Source organism: Peromyscus maniculatus, chromosome 2 (assembly GCF_049852395.1).
Source record: "Peromyscus maniculatus bairdii isolate BWxNUB_F1_BW_parent chromosome 2, HU_Pman_BW_mat_3.1, whole genome shotgun sequence".
NCBI classification, from domain to species: domain Eukaryota; kingdom Metazoa; phylum Chordata; class Mammalia; order Rodentia; family Cricetidae; genus Peromyscus; species Peromyscus maniculatus.
Genome location: NC_134853.1, coordinates 76,895,165 through 76,915,950, shown reverse-complemented (window position 1 = coordinate 76,915,950; position 20,786 = coordinate 76,895,165). Strand labels below are relative to the sequence as shown.

General features: G+C 40.7%; 1 protein-coding gene across 2 annotated transcripts in view; it reads left to right on the top strand.

The window, feature by feature from the left end:
* Positions 1–20,572, top strand: part of Abca1 (ATP binding cassette subfamily A member 1) — a 126,200-nt gene extending 105,628 nt beyond the window's left edge. For both annotated transcript variants that reach the window (XM_006995104.4, XM_042271181.2), the window contains exons 35-50: positions 787–861; positions 1,347–1,516; positions 2,721–2,898; positions 5,470–5,585; positions 5,695–5,839; positions 7,461–7,584; positions 8,954–9,083; positions 9,333–9,453; positions 10,171–10,233; positions 10,918–11,024; positions 13,252–13,393; positions 13,683–13,817; positions 15,025–15,128; positions 15,648–15,740; positions 16,388–16,631; positions 17,256–20,572. In XM_006995104.4, the coding sequence (XP_006995166.1) occupies positions 787–861; positions 1,347–1,516; positions 2,721–2,898; positions 5,470–5,585; positions 5,695–5,839; positions 7,461–7,584; positions 8,954–9,083; positions 9,333–9,453; positions 10,171–10,233; positions 10,918–11,024; positions 13,252–13,393; positions 13,683–13,817; positions 15,025–15,128; positions 15,648–15,740; positions 16,388–16,631; positions 17,256–17,396 (2,088 nt within the window). In that variant the 3' untranslated portion in view covers positions 17,397–20,572. The remainder of the gene's footprint in view (positions 1–786; positions 862–1,346; positions 1,517–2,720; positions 2,899–5,469; positions 5,586–5,694; positions 5,840–7,460; positions 7,585–8,953; positions 9,084–9,332; positions 9,454–10,170; positions 10,234–10,917; positions 11,025–13,251; positions 13,394–13,682; positions 13,818–15,024; positions 15,129–15,647; positions 15,741–16,387; positions 16,632–17,255) is intronic.
* Positions 20,573–20,786: the final 214 nt, after the last annotated feature.

Sequence of the window (20,786 nt, the reverse complement as noted above, 5' to 3'; positions counted from 1 at the left end):
CTGAGAGTCCTACATCTTGGCTAGCAGGCAACAGGAAGTGGTCTGTCCCATTTGGTGTGACTTGAGCTTATATGAGACCTCAAAGCCACATCTACAGTGACATACTTCTTCTAACAAGACCACACCTACTCCAAAAAGGCCACACCTTCTAAAAGTGCCACTCCATTTGGGGGTCATTTTCTTTTAAACCACCACAAATATGCAGCTTTCCTTTAAGCCCTAGGATGCATCTGCATGTACTGTGGGTTTTAGTTCTGGGATGATGCTGAGAGACTAAAGAGTCTTGAAAATTTAATACCTTATTTTTACTTATGTGTATGGGTGGTTTACTTACATGCATGTCTTTGTGCCATGTGTATGCCTGGTGCCCACAGAGTCCAGAAGAGAACATTGGCTCCCTTGGGACTGGTGTTACAGATGGTTGTGAGCCCCCACTTGGGTTCTGAGAATTGAACCTGAGTCCTCTCGAAGAACAGATGGTACTCTTAACCTCTGATCCATCTCTGCATCTCTCCAGCCCCAGAATCTTGGAGGTTTAAGTTATGGGATTTTTTTTTTTTTTTTTTTTTTTTTTGGTGATGCTTTTATGATGTGGCACCATGGCAACTCTAGTGCTGTGGATTCTGGTTACGTGGTTCTCAGGAATCTTGTATACAGTGACTTTAGATTTAATTTCAGTGAATGAAGTGGTGATGGTCTTGGTTTACACATGGCTGCCCGATTGCTTACTATAGCCCCTTATCTGTGCAAACAAACACCACTGAGGCAGGATTCTGTTGTTTACAGGACAGTTCTGCAGATCGGTTTCTCAGCAGTTTGGGAAGGTTCATGACAGGACTGGATACCAAAAACAATGTCAAGGTATGCTCTGGCCTGTGTTCTGCTAGCTTCTTACTAAGCAATAGTCTTCTGTCCCTTGAAGTCTCATGGTCAAGTTGCTAAGGACATTCCTAGCAGAAAAGAGCAAACTGTTAACCTTACTAGGGAAATGATACTGTATAGTGATTAAGAGAATTTTTTTTGCCCCCAAACTTAACATGTGAACTGATGTGATCTGTGCCTTAAGCTACTTAACCTGTTTAAGTGTCAGTTTCCTAGTTAGCAGGCAGACAGTAACCATGCGATCTTTAACACTGTGTGGGTAACTGGTTGAAAGTGTAAGGTCTTCATATAGTGCCGGTCCCATGGCCAGTGGTCAGTGGATCCTTACGTCTGTAATATTTTTTGTTTGGTGTGACTAAGTGGAATTCCTGTCCACAGTTTCTGTGCATGTTTTACGTACACACTCTCACTTCTGGGAGCATGGCTTGGCAACATTACCTTGAAGTTGGTCTGTTTTCCTTCAGGTGTGGTTCAATAACAAGGGCTGGCACGCTATCAGCTCTTTCCTGAATGTCATCAACAATGCCATTCTCCGGGCCAACCTACAGAAGGGAGAGAATCCAAGCCAGTATGGGATTACTGCTTTCAACCATCCCCTGAATCTCACCAAGCAGCAGCTCTCAGAGGTGGCCCTGTAAGTGCGTCTTGTGTCTAAATGGCTGGGTGTGGAGGTGGTAGGGGTGTGAAGGCACCAGAGGAAAGCTGGTCGTAACAGCTGGAGATAATTGTATTGGGTAAGCCTGGGTCGATCCAGAGTCTGGGCGGAAAATGATTGCTTTACAGATCGTCTGGCAGTCTTTCTTGACTTGAAGAAGGAAGATCAGAGCTGTGAAAATTATGACATTTGGTGAACACACATAAACTGAATTAAAAATTGTTAATACAGTCCTAAAGTAATTAACTCATTAATATTTCATTTGCTTGAAAATTAGTTTTTTTTAATTCAGTGAAATATGCATTTAATGGTTTATTTCCTGAAATGTGTGTGTTAGAGTGGCACACATACATGCATGGGTATGCTCCTGTACATGTGCATGAATCTGGAGGTCAGTAGAATCTTTGGAGTGAATGAATCTGGATTTGAATTTGGTGCTAAGCTTTCTAGGATATAATATTAAATGAGGTAATTTGTATAAGTTGCTAAAGCCAGCGCCCAGGACAGAGTTGGCAGTCAGCACATTACCTTCCCCTCTCATAAGTGGGGAGCGGTACATTACTGTGTAACTACAGTAGAGTATTAATGTAATATTAATGGTACATTATTGTATAACTACTGTAGTGTATTAGTGTAATGTTAATGGTACATTACTGTATAACTACTGCAGAATACTAATCTTTACAAGACTCTGTACAATGGGTTTTTTGTATGTGTTAGACTGATATATATGACTTTTTATATGTGTAGCCTGATATATGCATCCTATTGTTTTCCACTTACTTAGAGCCATGTGACTATCTTGTATGAGTAGCTTCCTAATAAGATTGCTTGCTCTTTTGAAATACTTCTCAAGCCACACTAACTTCTGTATATGGAAGTTTTCAACTCACTTCTGTAAGGTTAGAAACTGGAGAGAAGTGAACACCATTAGACCACGCCCATATTTTTTTTGTTATGGGAGTAGACTCATTTTAACATTATGGAAACAAGTTTTACATTTAAATTGTTGGGTTTTTTTTTTAAATGTTACTTGAATGTAGTTAGAGGGAATCCTGAGACAGAATGTTTGCTGAACATGTGTTTGTCCCTCCACGCATTGGCTATGTTTATGTCTAATTGTTTACCATGTCCCCAGCTGCATCAAAGGTTCCTCTGATCTTTACTGCCTCTTTTCTTCTAGGATGACCACATCTGTCGACGTCCTTGTGTCTATTTGTGTCATCTTTGCGATGTCCTTTGTCCCAGCCAGCTTTGTTGTGTTCCTGATCCAGGAGCGGGTCAGCAAAGCGAAGCACCTGCAGTTCATCAGCGGGGTGAAGCCTGTCATCTACTGGCTCTCCAATTTTGTGTGGGATATGGTGAGGACACAGGGCTGTCTGTCTCTGTCTGAATCTCAATGGGGACTGTAGACTCCTGGGGGGTGAAGAAAATACCCTGTCACTAACATTAGGAAGTGCCCCATTTAGTCTAAACTAATATAAAATAGGACAAAGGAGAAGCAGATGAATGCTTCCAGGATACCAGATATATAAAACTAATTGCACATCGTGGGACCATCTGACCACTGTGACTACAGTCACTACCAACTATCACCTCACATTTCTTATGTGAAAACTCTCACACACAAAAAAAAGAGCATTTGTGCTCTTGCAGAGAACCTGAGTTTACTTCCCTGCACCACATTGGGCTCCAGAAGATTTGACACCCTGTTCTGGTCTCTGTGGCCATCTGCACACATATATGCAGATATTCACATATATAAAAATAACCCTTTATCTTAGGGTTACTATTGCTGATGAAACACCATGACCAAAGCAACTTGGGGGGAAAAGGGTTTATTTGGCTTACACTTCCACATCACAGTTCACCATCAAAGGAAGTCAGGACAGGAACTCAAACAGGGCTAGAATCTGGAGGCAGGGGCTGATGCAGAGGCCGTGGAGGAATGCTGCTTACTGGCTTACTGCCTCCTGGCTTGCTCAGCCTACTTTCTTATAGAACCCAGGACCACAAGCCCAGGGATGGCCCCACCCACAATGGCCTGGACCCTCCCCTATCAATCACTAATTAAGAAAATGCCCTACAGCCAGGTCTTATGGGGGCATTTGTGGTGATACTGTTTTTTAATAAGACTGTTACATCTACAGGCATTTTATCAATTGAGGTTTCCTCCTTTCAGATGACTCTAGCTTGTGTCAAGTTGACAGAAGACTAGCCGGCACACTCTAAAAGTGAGAATAGAACTGAAAGAACTGTATTAAAACCCCCAAGCCAGTGCCTCTAACTTACCTGATAGGTTTTAACTTAGAGTAGGGTGGTTTTTTTTGCCTTAGTAGGAAGCCACTTGCCACTGAAAACTCCACAGACTGTGTCAGCATCTTGTCCGTCCATTGCAGTGTATTTTTGTATTGGCTATACTGTATTGTTTTTGTTTGGATCAATATGAAGGGCTTCATAGGACTCTGAAGTTCCAGTGATTGGTTAACGAGCTTGAGCTATATTCCCCTATAGTCTTTATTAATTATAAGCTACCCAAAGCAGATCTAATTCTTTTCCCAACCCACATTTCCTCAGACGTTTAAAGGCCACTCTCATTTAACAAATTCTCGCAGACGAGATGATATATGAGAATACACACGGTCTCTAAGATGCTGTACAGATGTGAGTGATGATGATGGAGATAATGAGATTACATATGCTAATTACACCAGGTTTCTGAGACCTGTCACTCTTCTGATCTGATTGCCCTTCCATGGCCATGCTCCAGTTATTAATATTCCTTTTGAAAAGGCAAGCCCAGAATTAACCTGGTGTTCAGGCCATGGTCTGAATGGTTACGAGGCTAGAGAAAGCTAATCTTTATATCATAGTTTTCACTGTAGCTCAGGGTATGGCACTTAGAAGTAGCACTGACTTATTTCAACTTGGTAATAAACTGAAACCTATTTTGTCTGAATTATTGTTAATTGGGGTCTTGTTCATTCTATGCTAATGCACAGAATCGACTGTTTTGAACTTGAGCATTTTTGTAACTGCTGTTAGACTGCATCTTGTCAGCATTCATTTGCTTTCTCCTGATCCAGCAGTTCCTTCATTTAAAATACACCGAGGGCTTACTGCATGTCTGAAGGTGTCTGGCTGTGCCAGGCAGAGGTCATTCAGAGATGAAAGAGCAAGTCCTTGACCTCAGGGACATCACTTGTGCTCTCATGTATTTTCTGTCCTTCCCGCCTGAGATCCCGGAATCCGCTGCAAGCGTGTCTTATTTGAGTTGTTGATGAACACATTGAGTAGGATGGGACTGGGGCGGTCTGAAGCTGCCATTCTTCTATTATCTGCCAACCCACCATCACTTCTGTGCCTGTGCCCCCCCCATTTCTCTTTCTCTCTGTCAGCTATGAATTTTCATAATTGTCCCTGGGTCAAGTCTTTATTTCTTCATTTTAATGCTTGAAGCACTGTCAGGACAGACTGTAAAATTATTCTCGGTGTGATGAAACAATTTTGACATTCATGTTATGAGTGCTTATCTCACAAATAGATTACATGTGAGATTGAACTTGGGCAGACCATAATACACATTAATGATGAAACAGACACAATCATCTCTGGGTAGAATAATGGAGGCTCATTTGCCTCCTGTGAAATTGAAATGACTCTGCCTGAGAATCCATCCTTCAGTAAGTTTACTGAGCGTGACACCTTGGCTTAGCTGTAGGAAAGACAGAAAGGGCATGCAGTTTATAAAATCAGCCAAGGGTAAAATGCTTGTCAAACTGTATTGTCCAGAATTTTGATTAATAGTTTATGTGGCTTCATTAATTCAGAGTTACTCTCCAACATGTTTATTTGTCCTTTCTTGTCCCATGATGGTGAAGACTTAGAATGTGTGTTAGGGGTCAACTTTATTTTCTTCTTTTCTCTTCTAGTGCAATTATGTGGTTCCTGCTACACTGGTCATTATCATCTTCATCTGCTTCCAGCAGAAGTCCTATGTGTCCTCCACCAACCTGCCTGTCCTAGCCCTTCTGCTTTTGCTGTATGGGTAAGGCAGCTGTGGGTGGAGGGTTCTCCCGGTGGGCAGGGCATATGGTACCCACTGCTCGAGGAAGGGCAGAAGACTCCAATGGATGTTTGCATTTGTGCCTTCCCAGGTGGTCGATCACACCTCTCATGTACCCAGCCTCCTTCGTGTTCAAAATCCCCAGCACTGCCTACGTGGTCCTCACCAGTGTGAACCTCTTCATCGGCATCAATGGCAGTGTGGCCACTTTCGTACTGGAGCTCTTTACCAACAATGTGAGTGCCGCAGACAGAGCACCTCCAGCTGGCTTGCACTCCGGGTGCCAGAGGATGGTGGTTAACCTTGACCTTATTCCACTTGTCTGTAACACTGACACCACTGACCACTCTGCTTTTGCAGCGTCTGCCTTCTCTAGTTTATATAAATCTATTTCTGTCCTGCTACGCCTTGTATTTCTCTGGTCACGTATTTTCTGTTTCCTTTGATGATTTTTTTTTATATATACTTCTTTCTCCTTCAGGGTCACTTTGGCAAAGACTGAACAGTCTGGCTTTGCTTTCCTATTTAGACACCATTTCTGGGTGATGCCATTCAATCTTAAGGCTTTTTACTGCCGCTGCGGTATCTTGTTTTTATCTCTCAGATCTGTGCCTTCGTTGTTTCCTGGAACTCCGGTCCTCACTGCCTAGTGGATGACTCCATTTACATGAATTTGCAGCTACTGCACACTAGACATGCTGTTACAGTCTTTCCCATGAGAACCCATTTCCCTCGTCATCCCTGATGTACTTGAAGGCATCGCTGCCATTGCTCATGATGCCTTTCTTGGACCCATCCTAGATGCTTTTCTGTTTATTTCCATATTCATCTGAGTCCTTCCAGGTTCAAATCTCTATATCTCAAAAGACTCTTGCTTTTGCTCTGAAACCTTAGCTCAGCACACAGTGCCTTTTGTAGGTGTACAGCCCTTGTTGGCCCTTCCAATGCTCAGTAATGTCAGCTGAGTTTCCTCTTAAACCACCATATCCCTGGAGGCCTGCCCTAAAATGTCCCTCCTCTATCACAGGGCTTGGGAGTGTTTACCGTATCTTTAAGTTTTAACTCTAATGTGATGTTTGTTCATTTGCCCAAGGGGGTTCTGCTTTCTTTTCTGGACTGTCCGAACCCTCAGATCTTCAGCACACATTTGGTTATGCCAGCATTTTCTGTTCACAAGCTTCTTTTCCTCTGAGCGAGACAGATTATGAACATTTGCATCCTCCATGCCCTTGTTCAATACACGCAGCAAATAACAACTCACTCTACTGCTGGATTTCTTTCTCTTTTTATTTTATGTGTGTGGGTGTTTTGCCTGGATGTGTGTCTGTGTACCCTATGTGTGTAGTGCTCAAAGAGGCCAGACAAAGGAGTTGGGTCCCCTGGAATTAGAGTTATGGCTCGTTGTGAGCCCTTCTGTGGGTGCAGGGTACCAAGCCCTGGTCCTCTAGCCACTGAGCCATCCCTCCAGCACCAATGGCTTGATAGTTAACCAACCTTGTCTTATGGGGTCATAATACATTCTGATGTAATTGAGAAGATGTTTTTGAAATTTCAACAAAATACTGAAACTCAAATATTGACCTAGATGTAGATGGTTTGCTTTTAAAATGCTAAGCTGATGTTTTGTTGTGGATTTGTGTCTGATTAAAAATAGCCAGAAGTTAAAAGTTTATTTACTTTCACATACTCGGCATCACTCCAGATTTTCTGAACAAAATGCCTGCTGCTGTTTATTGGTATTTGAATTCAAAGATCCAGGGAATTGGATGCTTTTCTTCATATCTGTATTTCAGCTTTGATAAAATTTTAGCGTAGACTATGAATGATATGTTTCTCTCCCTTCCTTCTCATCTTCAGAAGCTGAATAACATCAATGACATCCTGAAGTCTGTGTTCCTGATCTTCCCACATTTTTGCCTGGGACGAGGGCTCATTGACATGGTGAAAAACCAGGCCATGGCTGACGCCCTGGAGAGGTTTGGTGAGTGAGGCGGTAGCTGCAGCACTAGCCTTGATGGAGGGGGTGGTTTGCATGGGCCTTAGCACTCTCTGATCACTGCTTTAGGAAGAGGGTGTGACTGGGCACAGGGTGTCTGTCCCCATGACACCCCTCCAAGGCTAATACCAACACAGCTGGTCTGTCATGAGTCTCATCCTATAGCCATTTATCTGTGCCTCTGATAGCATTGCCATAAATTACCAAACAAACCAACTTTGGGAGCAGAAAAATGTTGGCGTTTGTTTGAAACTAATAAAATACCTGCTGCCACACGTCAGTCTGTCAGATCACTGGGAAAAGCAAGCACAGCTTTGCAATTAGATAAGGCCAGAGATCCAAGAGGAAAGATGTACACTTTGATTCTCCCAAGAACCATAGGCCTTCTGTTGTGTTTCACTTGTCTGTAAGGAGATAATTTATTGAAGCTCTTCTCTAGTTTTCTAATGGTTAAAATGTCTCCTGTCGTTATGTGGTTATTATTCATTTGCTGGTTAATTTGGTTAGAAGGGTCATGCTACTTAATAAACATAGAAGTGGGACCTTTTCAGTTTAGTGATACAAGGGAGACATATGAAGAATTCAGGGATAGTTTTCTAAATCCTGCTAACCAGTCACTAGGTTACATTAAATGCTGCAGAAATGGACATCTTTTGAATGTGTTTTTCTAATACTTGTTACTTTCAAAACTTAGAACTAAAAAAATCTGACCCCAAGAATTACCCGGGATTTTTGGCCTTATTAGACATGACTGGTTTTTTTGCAGGGGTGGAAGTGGGGGTAGGGGGGCGTGTCTCATTAAAAAGGGAATCTTAGCAATCCTAATGAAGTTGCGAATCTAATGCAAATTGGCTCTGAAATTCTGACCGATGCCAGGTTGTATAATTCTCCAAATCAAAGTTCAAAAGTAGACACTCTTGTTATTCTTTTTCTTCTTGTCATGGGTGGTGGCCATTGATGTTTCTAGAAAATTACATGAAATTGAGCCCAATGCTGAGGAAGGACTCTCTCTCTCTCTCTCTGTCTCTCTCTCTCTCTCTCTCCTCCTTCCCTCCTCCCTCTCTCCCCCTTCCTCCCTTCCTTTTCTTTCTTTCTTTAATATAAAGGGAGCCCTTTAATTTTTCAAGTGTTTAAACAAATTTTACACTTAAATTAGCCTCACAGGTTAAGCATAATATTTACTAATTTAAATGAAAAACAAACAACAACAGAAAGCACCCACAACTCAAGTGCACTCTTTGTGCATAGCATTATTCTAGGTGCCCTGAAAGGGAATCTTCACTTCAGAAACAGGAAGTAGGGCCATGACTTCTGATGCCTCCCCCTGACCAGATGTCTGCATTGTGTCTCACAGGGGAGAATCGCTTTGTGTCTCCACTCTCTTGGGACTTGGTAGGACGAAACCTTTTTGCCATGGCCGTGGAAGGGGTGGTGTTCTTCCTCATTACTGTTCTGATCCAGTACAGGTTTTTCATCAGGCCCAGGTGAGCTTTTTCCCAGCACTCTTGCAGTAACTGGATGGGGGCCAAGGGGGAACATGTCCTGGGTGGCTGCACTGAGCTGTGCTCACACAGTTAAAGGGGTTCTCCTGTTGTGAGCATCCTCAGTTCCCAGCTCTGTCAACCCTAGGAATGGTGGCAAGTGGGCTTGGTAAGGTTGCTTTAGAGACATGAAAGTTGCCTTGGAAAGTAGCTGAAATGTTTGATTTTTTTCTTGAAAATGTTTCTCCTAAGACCTGTAAAGGCGAAGCTTCCTCCTTTGAATGATGAAGATGAGGATGTGAGACGGGAGAGACAGAGAATTCTGGATGGTGGAGGACAGAATGACATCCTGGAAATCAAGGAGCTGACTAAGGTGAGGTTGCGAGGATAGACTGGAATAGCTTGTCTTCAGTCTTCTTCAATTCATCTGCTGACTTGCATTTTGCTGACTTGCTTAATTAAGAAAAAAAAAATGCTTCCCCCAATGTGCATCTATATCAAGTTTAGTCAGTTTTATGTAAAATACACCATGGAGACTTCTTAATTTAAAAAAAAAAAAATCCTACCGAGAATACTTTTATAATGCAATTCCCACTCTTGGATTTATTTATTTTGCATATTTACATTCATGTTAGTTATTAAAACATACTAACACTGTGTGTTTAGCCAAGGTTCAGAGAACAATTGATTTTGAGTTTCATGGCCCAAAAGCAGCTCTACCTCCATTGCTCAGAAAGACAAGGTCTGCTTCAACCCTTTCCAAATTCCATGACCCTTCGATTTTGCTTTATTGTGTTTAAGACATTTTATCATAGACTTCTACCTTATATAATTTAATTTTAAGATATATCACTGTTTTTTTTTTAAACAGACTCATGTTAGAAATAAAAAAGAAATTCAATTTTGAGTTTCAGAGTCAGTTAAAAACGACAGAGTGAGGCTCTTGGCACATCCACTGTGTGGCATAGCCATTTGATGAGTTGTGTTTTGTGATGTGTGTGGGTCAGAGTCCTGTGGGTTAGTTGTCCACAGTTGTGGGAGAGCCCCGAGTCACTGAGATGCATGGATTTCTGTGTTTCCTTGCTTGCAGATCTACAGGAGGAAGCGGAAGCCTGCCGTGGACAGGATTTGTGTAGGCATTCCTCCTGGGGAGGTAAATGCACTGTGTCTGTGTTGTGTTTTGTCTCTATTAATTCAGACTGTATCTACCAAATCAAACAACAGTTGTCTGTGACTATATAACATGGCTTTTAAAGGTTTCTTTATTTGTGTCTGTGAGAAATAGTCATAGAGAGAATGAGAACCTCTGTGTCAAAATAGAACAATTTTGGACATTTTCAGGCAGGGTAAGAAAGCAAGCACATCTAGATCTTGCTTTGGGGATCCATTGAGAGGGTGAAATTCAAACAGGGTAAATAAAATAGATTTTTCATCTTTCATATTTTTTGACTTTTTTTTAAAAAAAATGTTTTTAGTGTAGTTGGTAGGTAGTGAGTTGTGACCAGTTGGATTTCTTTACTGTTCTTCACAGACTGACCTTGGTTCCAAATTGATGACTCAGTATTTATAAGTGTACCCACATACAACTAGGCTCATACATAAACACATTCTCTCCTCTACTCTCTTTCTCTCCCCAAACACACACAGACACATATATGCATGCACGTAGGCATGCACAAACACATGATGTCTGAATATTGAACTTCTCATTGATTCTTAGAAACGATGCTTTGGGATCAATGGCAAATCAAATCCCAGCCAGGAGGCTATTTTATCAGGCCATTCAGACTGAGGTTTAGAAGTTTGTTCGTGCAGCTCACCTAGTCTTGTTTTTCAGTGCTTTGGACTCCTGGGAGTTAATGGTGCTGGGAAGTCATCAACTTTCAAGATGCTGACTGGAGACACCACTGTGACCAGAGGGGATGCTTTTCTTAACAAAAACAGGTGAGAAAAGAAGCAGCCTGTGTTTGCTGTGGAGAGGTTCTTTCTTCAGCTTTAAGAAATACACTGTTCCTGGCTATCCCAGTACTAACTATAGTATTTACAAACTAGTGAAAAACATTGAAATTACTTAGGTCAAAAGCTCTTAAAATACCTCTAATTCACTACCTGGAAATAAACACTGTTTTTATATTTTCTTGCAGTTTTACTCTTCCCTAAAACTTTATTTAGGTATAATTTGCATACATATAATTTACTTGTTCTGAGAGAACAGATCTGTGATTTTTTTAAAGTATATTCATAGAATGCAATCATGACTGAGTCTTAGAACTTTTCCATTGGCTTAGACCCTTTTGATACATGTAAATGTGTCATGACAGAACACCACTCTATATAGATTTTGAGATTCTATCATTAACATGTTTATAATGAAGACTTCCAAATGGATTACATAGTCTAAAATCTAGAAACTCCACTAAGTAAATATCTTTATTTGATCAGTTCCTTATAAGCATTTGGCATGAATTAGTTTCTATTTTTCACTGTGTAAATATATCCTTGTAGATAAATTCTGTTATTTCCTTGGAAAATTCACTACATGGCAAAAGGGCATATATACCTGTCTAATTGCCCTCTGTAAAGTGTATGCCAATTGATAAAGCCACTGTTAAGCCATTTTCTAATTTTTGTGGATAAAGCTACACAGAGACCTGTTAGGTGGTATTTTCCTTGAGTATTCTAAAGATGTGGGGCTTCTCTGGTCTCTATATGAATAAATGCATATTATGTGCCTTCTGAACTCTTCTGCTCATGGCCATGTAGAAAGTACATTTTATGTTTCAATGTAGTACATATACACAGACACATAGGCACATGGGCATATACACTAATGAAAAGTTCATTAAAATGGCGTCTACTGTGTACCCTAATCGTTCATATTCTAGTCTGTGTCATGCCATTTAAAAATTGCTGGCTGTGACCTACTAAATTTATTTCACAATCCAGTACTGGGAGGTTGCTCATAGTTCAGAAACACTGGGTAGAGGTACAGTCAGTATTATTGTAGAGTCAGGAACATAATGAACTTATCCATCTCCTCCCATCTCTTTTTTTTTTCTTTTTATTATTTTTATTTTACTTTTTTCTTCTTTTTATTATTTTATTTTACAATACTATTCAGTTCTATATAACAGCCACAGATTCCCTTGTTCTCCTCCTTCCTGCCCCCCTCCCCTTCCCCCCAGCCGACCCCCCATTCCCACCTCCTCCAGATCTCTTGCTGATTTTTTTTTTTTTTTCATCTAAAGGACCCTTAAAAGAATAGAAGTTCTGGGACTAGTGATGACTTCCCAGTCTTGTTCTAGTAGCAAGTTCCTGGAACATAAAAAGATGACAGTAACTGGCATACCCTAATGTTTATTTCAGCTACTGATTATACAACTGCCTTGGGCAACGTAGCTGTGAGAGCCAGGCACAATGACCATGGGTACCTAAGTTATAAGTCCTGAGGTGGCTGACCCAAGAGTACTAAAGAAGCAGAGAGGACTGTGCCTATGTGTCAAGTTCATGGCTGGCTGGAAGTGGCTGAAAGGCAACCATCAGCCTGGGATATGAATGCCCAAATTTTCACATAATAGCAACTGTTAGCTTGACTTGCTTTATAGAACCTACAGGTTCTATAGGTATAAGTAAAATTATCTATATGTGTATTTTTTTCCTGTTACCATATGTTAGAGGGTCTATAATAAAATAAACAAATAGAGGAATAAATGGGTCTACTTTTTGTCTTGTGGCTCTATTACTTTTACTCTGTACTGCCCATGCTGCTTCCTCTTCTGGCTAGAGACTCTCTCCGTCTCTGCCCTTCTTCTTCCCAGCATCCTTTCTGCCCTGAAGATCCTGCCTAGCTATTGGCCATGCAGCTTTTTTATTAAACTAGTCCGAGTGACGAATCTTCACAGTGTACAAAAAGATTAGTCCACCACAGAGACTTGTTTGGAAACTGGACCAAGCTTGCGGTTGAAGTACTCATGAGCTAACATGACCTAGCCAGGGCAGAGAGAAAGACCTTACTGCTCACAGGAATTGGCATCAGGGACTGAAAGGCTTCAGAAGCATGTGTAGGTTGTGTTCTGTACAAGCATATTTCTTTTAGGAATGTCAGGCCAGATTGTCCCATCAGAATATCTCCGGAGACTGAACACCTGACTGGGTCTCTCTTCCTTTCCAGCATCTTATCAGATATCCATGAAGTCCATCAGAACATGGGCTACTGCCCTCAGTTTGATGCCATCACAGAGCTGCTGACTGGGAGAGAGCACGTGGAGTTCTTTGCCCTCTTGAGGGGAGTCCCAGAAAAAGAAGTTGGCAAGGTATTGTGGGAACCAGAAGGCCAGACTGTCTTCTTTTGACACCTGGGTGATGGCGACCTGAGACCTTTTCCTTGCTTGTGCTTCAGTCCGTCTCTGCACCCACTCTCATGGTGGGAGATGGGAGGGTAGGCGAAACACAGGCTAGGGGGCAAGGAGCGGGTGCAGGTCCTGCCACAGGAGTCTCTTCTCCCTCCTCTGGGTCCTCAGAGGGAGCTGAGACCTGAGTCCCACTCAAGCGTGATGCCAGTACTGCACCGGACAAAAATCTAAGTGCTTTTTCTCTCTCTAGGTTGGTGAATGGGCAATTCGCAAACTGGGCCTTGTAAAGTATGGAGAAAAATATGCCAGTAACTACAGTGGAGGTAACAAACGAAAGCTCTCCACAGCCATGGCTTTGATCGGTGGGCCTCCTGTGGTGTTTCTGGTGAGTGTGTAGAAGGTGGAAGCTACTCTTCTGTCTTGAATGAGCATGGTTTATCTGAAGTCACATATGGGCCCTTGCATATCCTGGCATGGTGACGGCACGTCAGTCTGCCACTGACTGCTTGGAGAAGCAGAGCGAAGCTTCTCCCACAGAGCACACTGGATGACCCTCCTGGACCTTCACAGGCTCCCAATAGATATGCTCCAGGCACTTTTGTTTCCTTGCCTTGGGTAATCCCTACAAGTATGGCTGAAGCTGAATGTGTGATTTGATCTTCCTCTGGAACATTCGTCATGACTCATGACTGCATGCTCATCCTCCAAATGTAGAGAGTGAGGACACTGATTCAAGGTGACCACAGTAGCCACTGAACCATAGTTCCGTCTATACAGATAAATAAAAACCACATCAGACTGGGCAATGGCCCTTGACCCTCATTTTGTAGAAAGCACTGGAGATGTGGGAAGAAGCCCGAGTTGAGGCTTTAATGTTAACTTGACCATGTGAATATGAGATTTCCATAAGATTAGCAAGTATAAGAGAACAAGGAGTGATTTAGGAAAAACTACGAGTAACAGTTTTACCTAAACCTTACTCTTCAAAAACAGTTTTAGACAAAAAAGGTTTTTTTTTTTGTTGTTTTTTTTGTTTTTTTTGTTTTTTTCGAGACAGGGTTTCTCTGTGTAGCTTTGCGCCTTTCCTGGGACTCACTTGGTAGCCCAGGCTGGCCTCAAACTCACAGAAATCCGCCTGGCTCTGCCTCCCGAGTGCTGGGATTAAAGGCGTGCGCCACCACCGCCCAGCTTTGTTTTGTTTTGTTTTTTTTGAGATTGGGTTTCACTTATGTAGCCCTGGCTGGCCTGGAACTCATATGTAGACTAGGCTGTCCTTGAACTCACAGAGATCCACATGCTTTTGTCTCCCCAATGCTAGGATTAAAGGTGTGTGCCACCACACTAGGCATGATCTTTAGCATTAAAAAAAAATTGTCTGGGCTGGAGAGATGGCTCAGAGGTTAAGAGCACCGACTGCTCTTCCAGAAGTCCTGAGTTCAATTCCCAGCAACCACATGGTGGCTCACAACCATCTGTAATGAGATCTGGTGCCCTCTTCTGTATACATAATAAATAAATAAATCTTTAAAAAAAAATTGTCTTTGGTATTTTTTTCCCAGCAAATAATTGAACTTGTTTTATTCTAATTATAGGATGAACCAACCACAGGCATGGATCCCAAAGCTCGGAGATTCTTGTGGAATTGTGCCCTAAGCATTGTTAAGGAGGGGAGATCCGTGGTCCTTACATCTCATAGGTCTGTACTATGTAGTCTCGGCTTTTGCAGTGTGTGATTATATTTGGTCATTTTATAAAAATCAGGAAATAAAGGCAAAGACTGAAATAGTTATCACCTAGAATTTTTCCACTTCAAGATAACTATTATTATCATTTGTCTGTATATGTTTCAGAGTTTTCTTCTGCAAAGCTGTAAACATTTAAGTATTTTACAAACAAAAAAATGTAACTATAATGTGTGTACTGAGAACATTATTTCAAGTCATAAAATTTAGGTGTGCCATCATTTTTTATAGCTGGATTTCATGAAGATCTACTTTAATTTATGTAACTTTTCTTTGCGCAAACATTGGGATTATTTCTACATTTTCACAATTGTAAGGCACATGACAGAGGAGAACATCATTTCTGTATCTTGGCAAGAGATGCCCTAGGATAATGGGGATCTGTTTCTTTAAAGTACCAGGTGTCATGGTGATGTTCCAATGCTTAAGGGAGCATCTCTCTGAAAGGAAAACCTCATTCTGTTTTCTCATAGTATGGAAGAATGTGAAGCTCTTTGCACAAGGATGGCCATTATGGTCAATGGGAGGTTCAGGTGCCTTGGCAGTGTCCAACATCTGAAAAACAGGTAACAGAGATAATTTTTCTTTGGGACAGCACCCAGTGAAATGATTGATTTTTATTCTTTGTTGAGTGTATATATGGTGGCTTAAAATAAAAACAAAAGAGCATAGTGAAAAGCACATGGACTTTGAAGTCTAAATGGGCAGTAGTCCAATTCTGACTTTACCCATGTACTGGTTGTGTGATTTGTAGGCAAGTTCCTTAACCTCTCTGAGAGGAGGTTTCCTGGGACTCTTCTGAATTTTGTTATATAAATTGAATTTAATAATTCATATGTGATATTATGATAATAAGCACACACTGTGGAGTTAACAGAAATGGGTTCACATCCTTGCCCTACCATAACTCAGGAGTTAAGTTTAGGACATGGGCAGGTGCCTAAATTTCTTGGGCTTCTGTTTGCCTGTGTGTCAGACTTCATGGGTCCACATTGAGGATTTAATGGAATCTTGTCTTCAAGGTTCTGAGCTTGGCACCAAGCATGATTTGGTATTTGGTCAATAAAATAGGTTCCTTCTCTCAGAAACTGCTCTGTAGGTCTGCCAGAGATCTCCCTTTCTCAGTACAAGTTGGGTTTCTGGGGTTAAGTATCCTCTTGAGAAGTTGTCTGGGAATGCTCCATTTGGATGTATTTTTTTTTCCGGCCTTCAGGTTTGGAGATGGTTACACAATTGTTGTACGAATAGCAGGGTCCAACCCTGACCTGAAGCCTGTCCAGGAGTTCTTTGGACTCGCCTTTCCAGGAAGTGTCCTAAAAGAGAAACACCGAAACATGCTACAGTACCAGCTTCCATCCTCCTTGTCATCTCTGGCCAGGATATTCAGCATCCTCTCCCAGAGCAAAAAACGACTCCACATAGAAGACTACTCTGTCTCCCAGACAACACTTGACCAAGTAAGCCTTCAGTCAAAAGTACTTTAGCTGCAGGGTTAGGATGCCTGGTCCTTTCTTCCCACCGTGAGCCTGAGAGAAGGTCAGCCTGTCTGTGCTTTGATTCCTTCTCTGTTATTATTGCCTATTCTGTATAAATCTCTATGAGCGCATGCAAAATGGTGATGCTTTATTGTATATGTAGTTATCGTGACTGTTGTAGCAGCAGTCATAATAACTACCATTTATTGCTTATCAACCATGAGCCAGACATTTTGCCAGGTGCCTTATTTCTACTAAATAACAAAATATACCAGAATTGGTAGTTAATAGGTATCCAGGAAGTATTTTTTTTTTCTTTTTAAACAAGCCTAAATAATGCCAAAGTGATGGTTGATAAGTAGATGACTGAGCAGTTGGTGGTATGGGGATAATGTAGAAAATAATTTTTAAGTGCTTTTGATGTTTTTTTAAGTATTCTCCCCTTCACACAGCATTTTCTAGTTCAACTACTTACTCAATTCTATGTTCTACCTGACCTAATTTCAACACAAGGGAAAAAAATGCAACCATAAATAAAAAATGATACTACAATAACAAAAGAGCAAGCCATGAGGTATTCATGAATTTCCATCTTCCTTTTGACAGGTATTTGTGAACTTTGCCAAGGACCAAAGTGATGATGACCACTTAAAGGACCTGTCATTACACAAAAATCAGACAGTTGTGGATGTGTCTGTTCTAACATCTTTTTTGCAAGATGAGAAAGTGAAAGAAAGTTATGTATGAGGAGTCCTGCTCATACAGGGTGAATGAAAGGAAGGGAGAGCTAGATCTTCCTCCGCACTGTGTCGAGTGTTCCAGAAGAAAGAGTCCTGCGTTTCTGCAGAGAAAAACCAACTGGATACTGTACTGACACTATTCAATGCAATGCAATTCAATGCAACGAGAACTCACAATTCCATTACAGGGGCAGTGCCTTTGTAGCCTATGTCTTGTATGGCTCTCTAGAGAAAATGACTTGAAGTTAGTTCATTACCTTATACAGATGTGAAACTCTGGTATGGAACCAAGCGAACTACGGGTTTGGATTCATACTCTTTTGTTCCTGTGTATTCTCACTGGGATTGCAACAACAATCCATCAAATAGTCATGGCCAGTTGTAATCAAAGTCAAAGGCACCCATTAAGCCATGCTGAACCACAAAAAATGGTTTCCTAGTGACACATCCATTGCTGGCAATGAGTGTGCCAGAATTACTAGTGCCAAGTTGCTTAGAAGGTCTGAAGCACTGAGGTGTGTCACACACACTTTTGTGAAAGCTCCCCCTTGCTGTCTGTCAACATCATTAAATATCAGGTGACAAAATGGTGCCATGTGTGACTAAAGCCCTGCTTTGGTTCTTTCTTTGATGAGCTGCTGTTGTGGCTATTACATGCAAAATGTGGATCTCTCTAACTACAGGAGACTTGGTTCTGTTGTTCGGTCTTGCCGGTGCCTGGAGTCATGGGGCACCAGGTCATCTTTCTGAGAAGGTTTCAGACATATTAGATCAGCGATATTAGAAACAGATCAGCACCCAACTACTGGGGCTGCAGGCTGCCAAGTTCAGGGTGTAGCATGAAAGAGCTGGTGCATTTACACGTGGGAGGTCTGGGTCTGTTTGTCCTGACTGTCTGTTAACACAACACGGTACGCTGCATCTCAAGATCCTTTATTATTTGACACAAATGTAGTATTATTGCTAGTATAATTTCTAACTGTTTTAATTAACCTAGAAAATGAAAAGGTGGAATTTTGACAAAAATCTTTGCACTATTAATATTATTTGGACTCTTAAGTTTTACCAGTGGCTTCTGGAACCTTGAACCATATGTATAGACGTTGGTGGCATAAAGGAACATGGCCACACTGCCTCATACCTTATTTTCCATGGTAAATTTGCAGATGGAATGTATAACTAGTGCCTGGTGACCAGAAACCAACATGGTAGTCAACATCTCATGCCACATTTTAAGATCCTGGAGAATACTATTCATTTTGGTTTGTTGATTAAGTATTTTTGGAGTGTAGTCAATGTGTAGATATGTGGATAGGAGTGAGGGATGTGACTAGCAGATTTTCTGTGCCATGTATTCAGCTGACTGATTTACAGATATAGGTGGTATTGTTGAATCCACTGAAAGAATATGGTCACACTCCCTTGCCCACTTGATACAAAAGCTAAGAAGGGTGAGTTAACCACGAACTCTCTTAAGGAGAAAACACCTAGCTTGAAATTTCTTGGATACCACTTGTGCTTGTGACCTTTGGGACTTTCAAAATAATTGGCTTTGCAGGATCCTAGACACCCACTTAAACCTCTGACAATCTCAAATATTTCATCTCTTCAATCTAACCAATCATAAAAATCAATGAACTATTCCACATGGAATATTTTTTCAGACTTTTCTAACCCAAGTTTTAATGTTTTCATTGGCAAGCTATGTAAAACATATTATTTCCCTAATGCTCGATGTCATGTGTCTCCATACAAAACAAAAATTTGAGTGAATTCCTGCATGGCAGAGTTCAAGTGAGCTTTCACGGTCACCCATTTCTTCAACTTACTCTAAAATTTAAACAATACATTTGGAAGTGTAAGAGTTCAGATCTATTTCAAATTAGATAAGTTTATAGACTATTGTTATGTAACTCATTGCTTGAAAAGAAAAATGACTATTTTGATACTAATGTCAACATAGCTTTCTAAAATGACAATGAAAATATTTCCAGTAATTATTGGCATACCCCTGTATTTATGTATCAAAGATAAAAAAATTCAAAGAAAAAAATCTTTGTTTTTCAAAATCAACCTTTTATTGGCTTTCTCAGTCCACTATTATCATATGCTAACTTTTCATTACACTACAGCCCTGAGCAAATCATTGTTTTAATAACTCTGATTTTGAGGCCATAGTAAAAACAAAAAACAAATAACAACAAAAAGCATAAAACACTGTGAACCATTTTGAAAAAAAAAAACTAATTCAATGTAGATTTAAAATCTTTTCTAAAGCTAGAAACAATCTGTAGGCATTGTTTACCTTTTACACTATCTAAACAGCAATCTTTAATTTCCTTGTGTAAATGTAGTTATTTTAGAGATTTTAAAATCCTATCTTCAAATAAAATTTCCTTATATTCCCTATGGTGATGTACCATGTGAGTTTAGAAATTCTCAAGCGCATACACTTCTGATTTACTTTTTTCTTTCTTTTTAATCTTGGAAAACTTACTAACTGTGAATATGAGAAAGACAAAAGAAAGTGAGTCCTCTCTCTCTACATCCCCAGCGCAATTCATCATGAAACCAACAAACCTCAAACTGCTGTATTGAGACGTCTGTACTGAAAGCATAAGCCTCATGCCTACTAAATGTTACACATCATTTGCTCTCTGTATAGTAGTCATTGACCTAAAGGGATTGTCTGCTGTCTTCTCACGGTTGTATAGATCAGGTAAAATTGTTCCAAAGAGCCATGTGTTGTGTACTGGGGAACCACTTTGATACTGAAATACTAATTTGTACTCTTGTTACTATTTACTGGTAGTAGTGTAATACCACGGTAATACTGTTCTGATTCAAAATGGTTGCATCCCTTTTTATAGAGCATTTCTATTTCCATATGGATTCGGTATGGTCTTTTCCCTTGGGCCCTAGGATGAAGCTGTTTTTGTGCTTTTTCTTTATCATCGGCCCTTATTCCAAGCACTTTATGCTGTCTGTAATGGATCTATTTTTGCACTGGAGTATCTGAGAATTGCAAAACTAGACAAAAGTTTCAGAGCAGATTTCTAAGTTAAATCATTTTCATTAAAAGAAAAAAAAACTGAAAAAAATTGTATTGTCAATAACTTTATATGAAGTGTTTTTAAAAGCCTGTTTCTATGTTATGAGTCACAAAATAAAGCTGTGACAGTCCTGCTGGTCTACACAAATTTACTTGTGTGCGTTCGTAGCACCATCTGCTGTTAGTGTGTTATAAAGCCTGGAGGGTAAGTTGTTTTAGTTAATTGTGTAAGTTGTAGGAAAAGTTCCAACACTCTGTTGAAAGAACTCAGGATACTGCTTCAGAATAAAAGAGTACTGCGTGCTTTCAGATTCAGTTAAGGCTGAAGAGCTGCTATAAAATAAT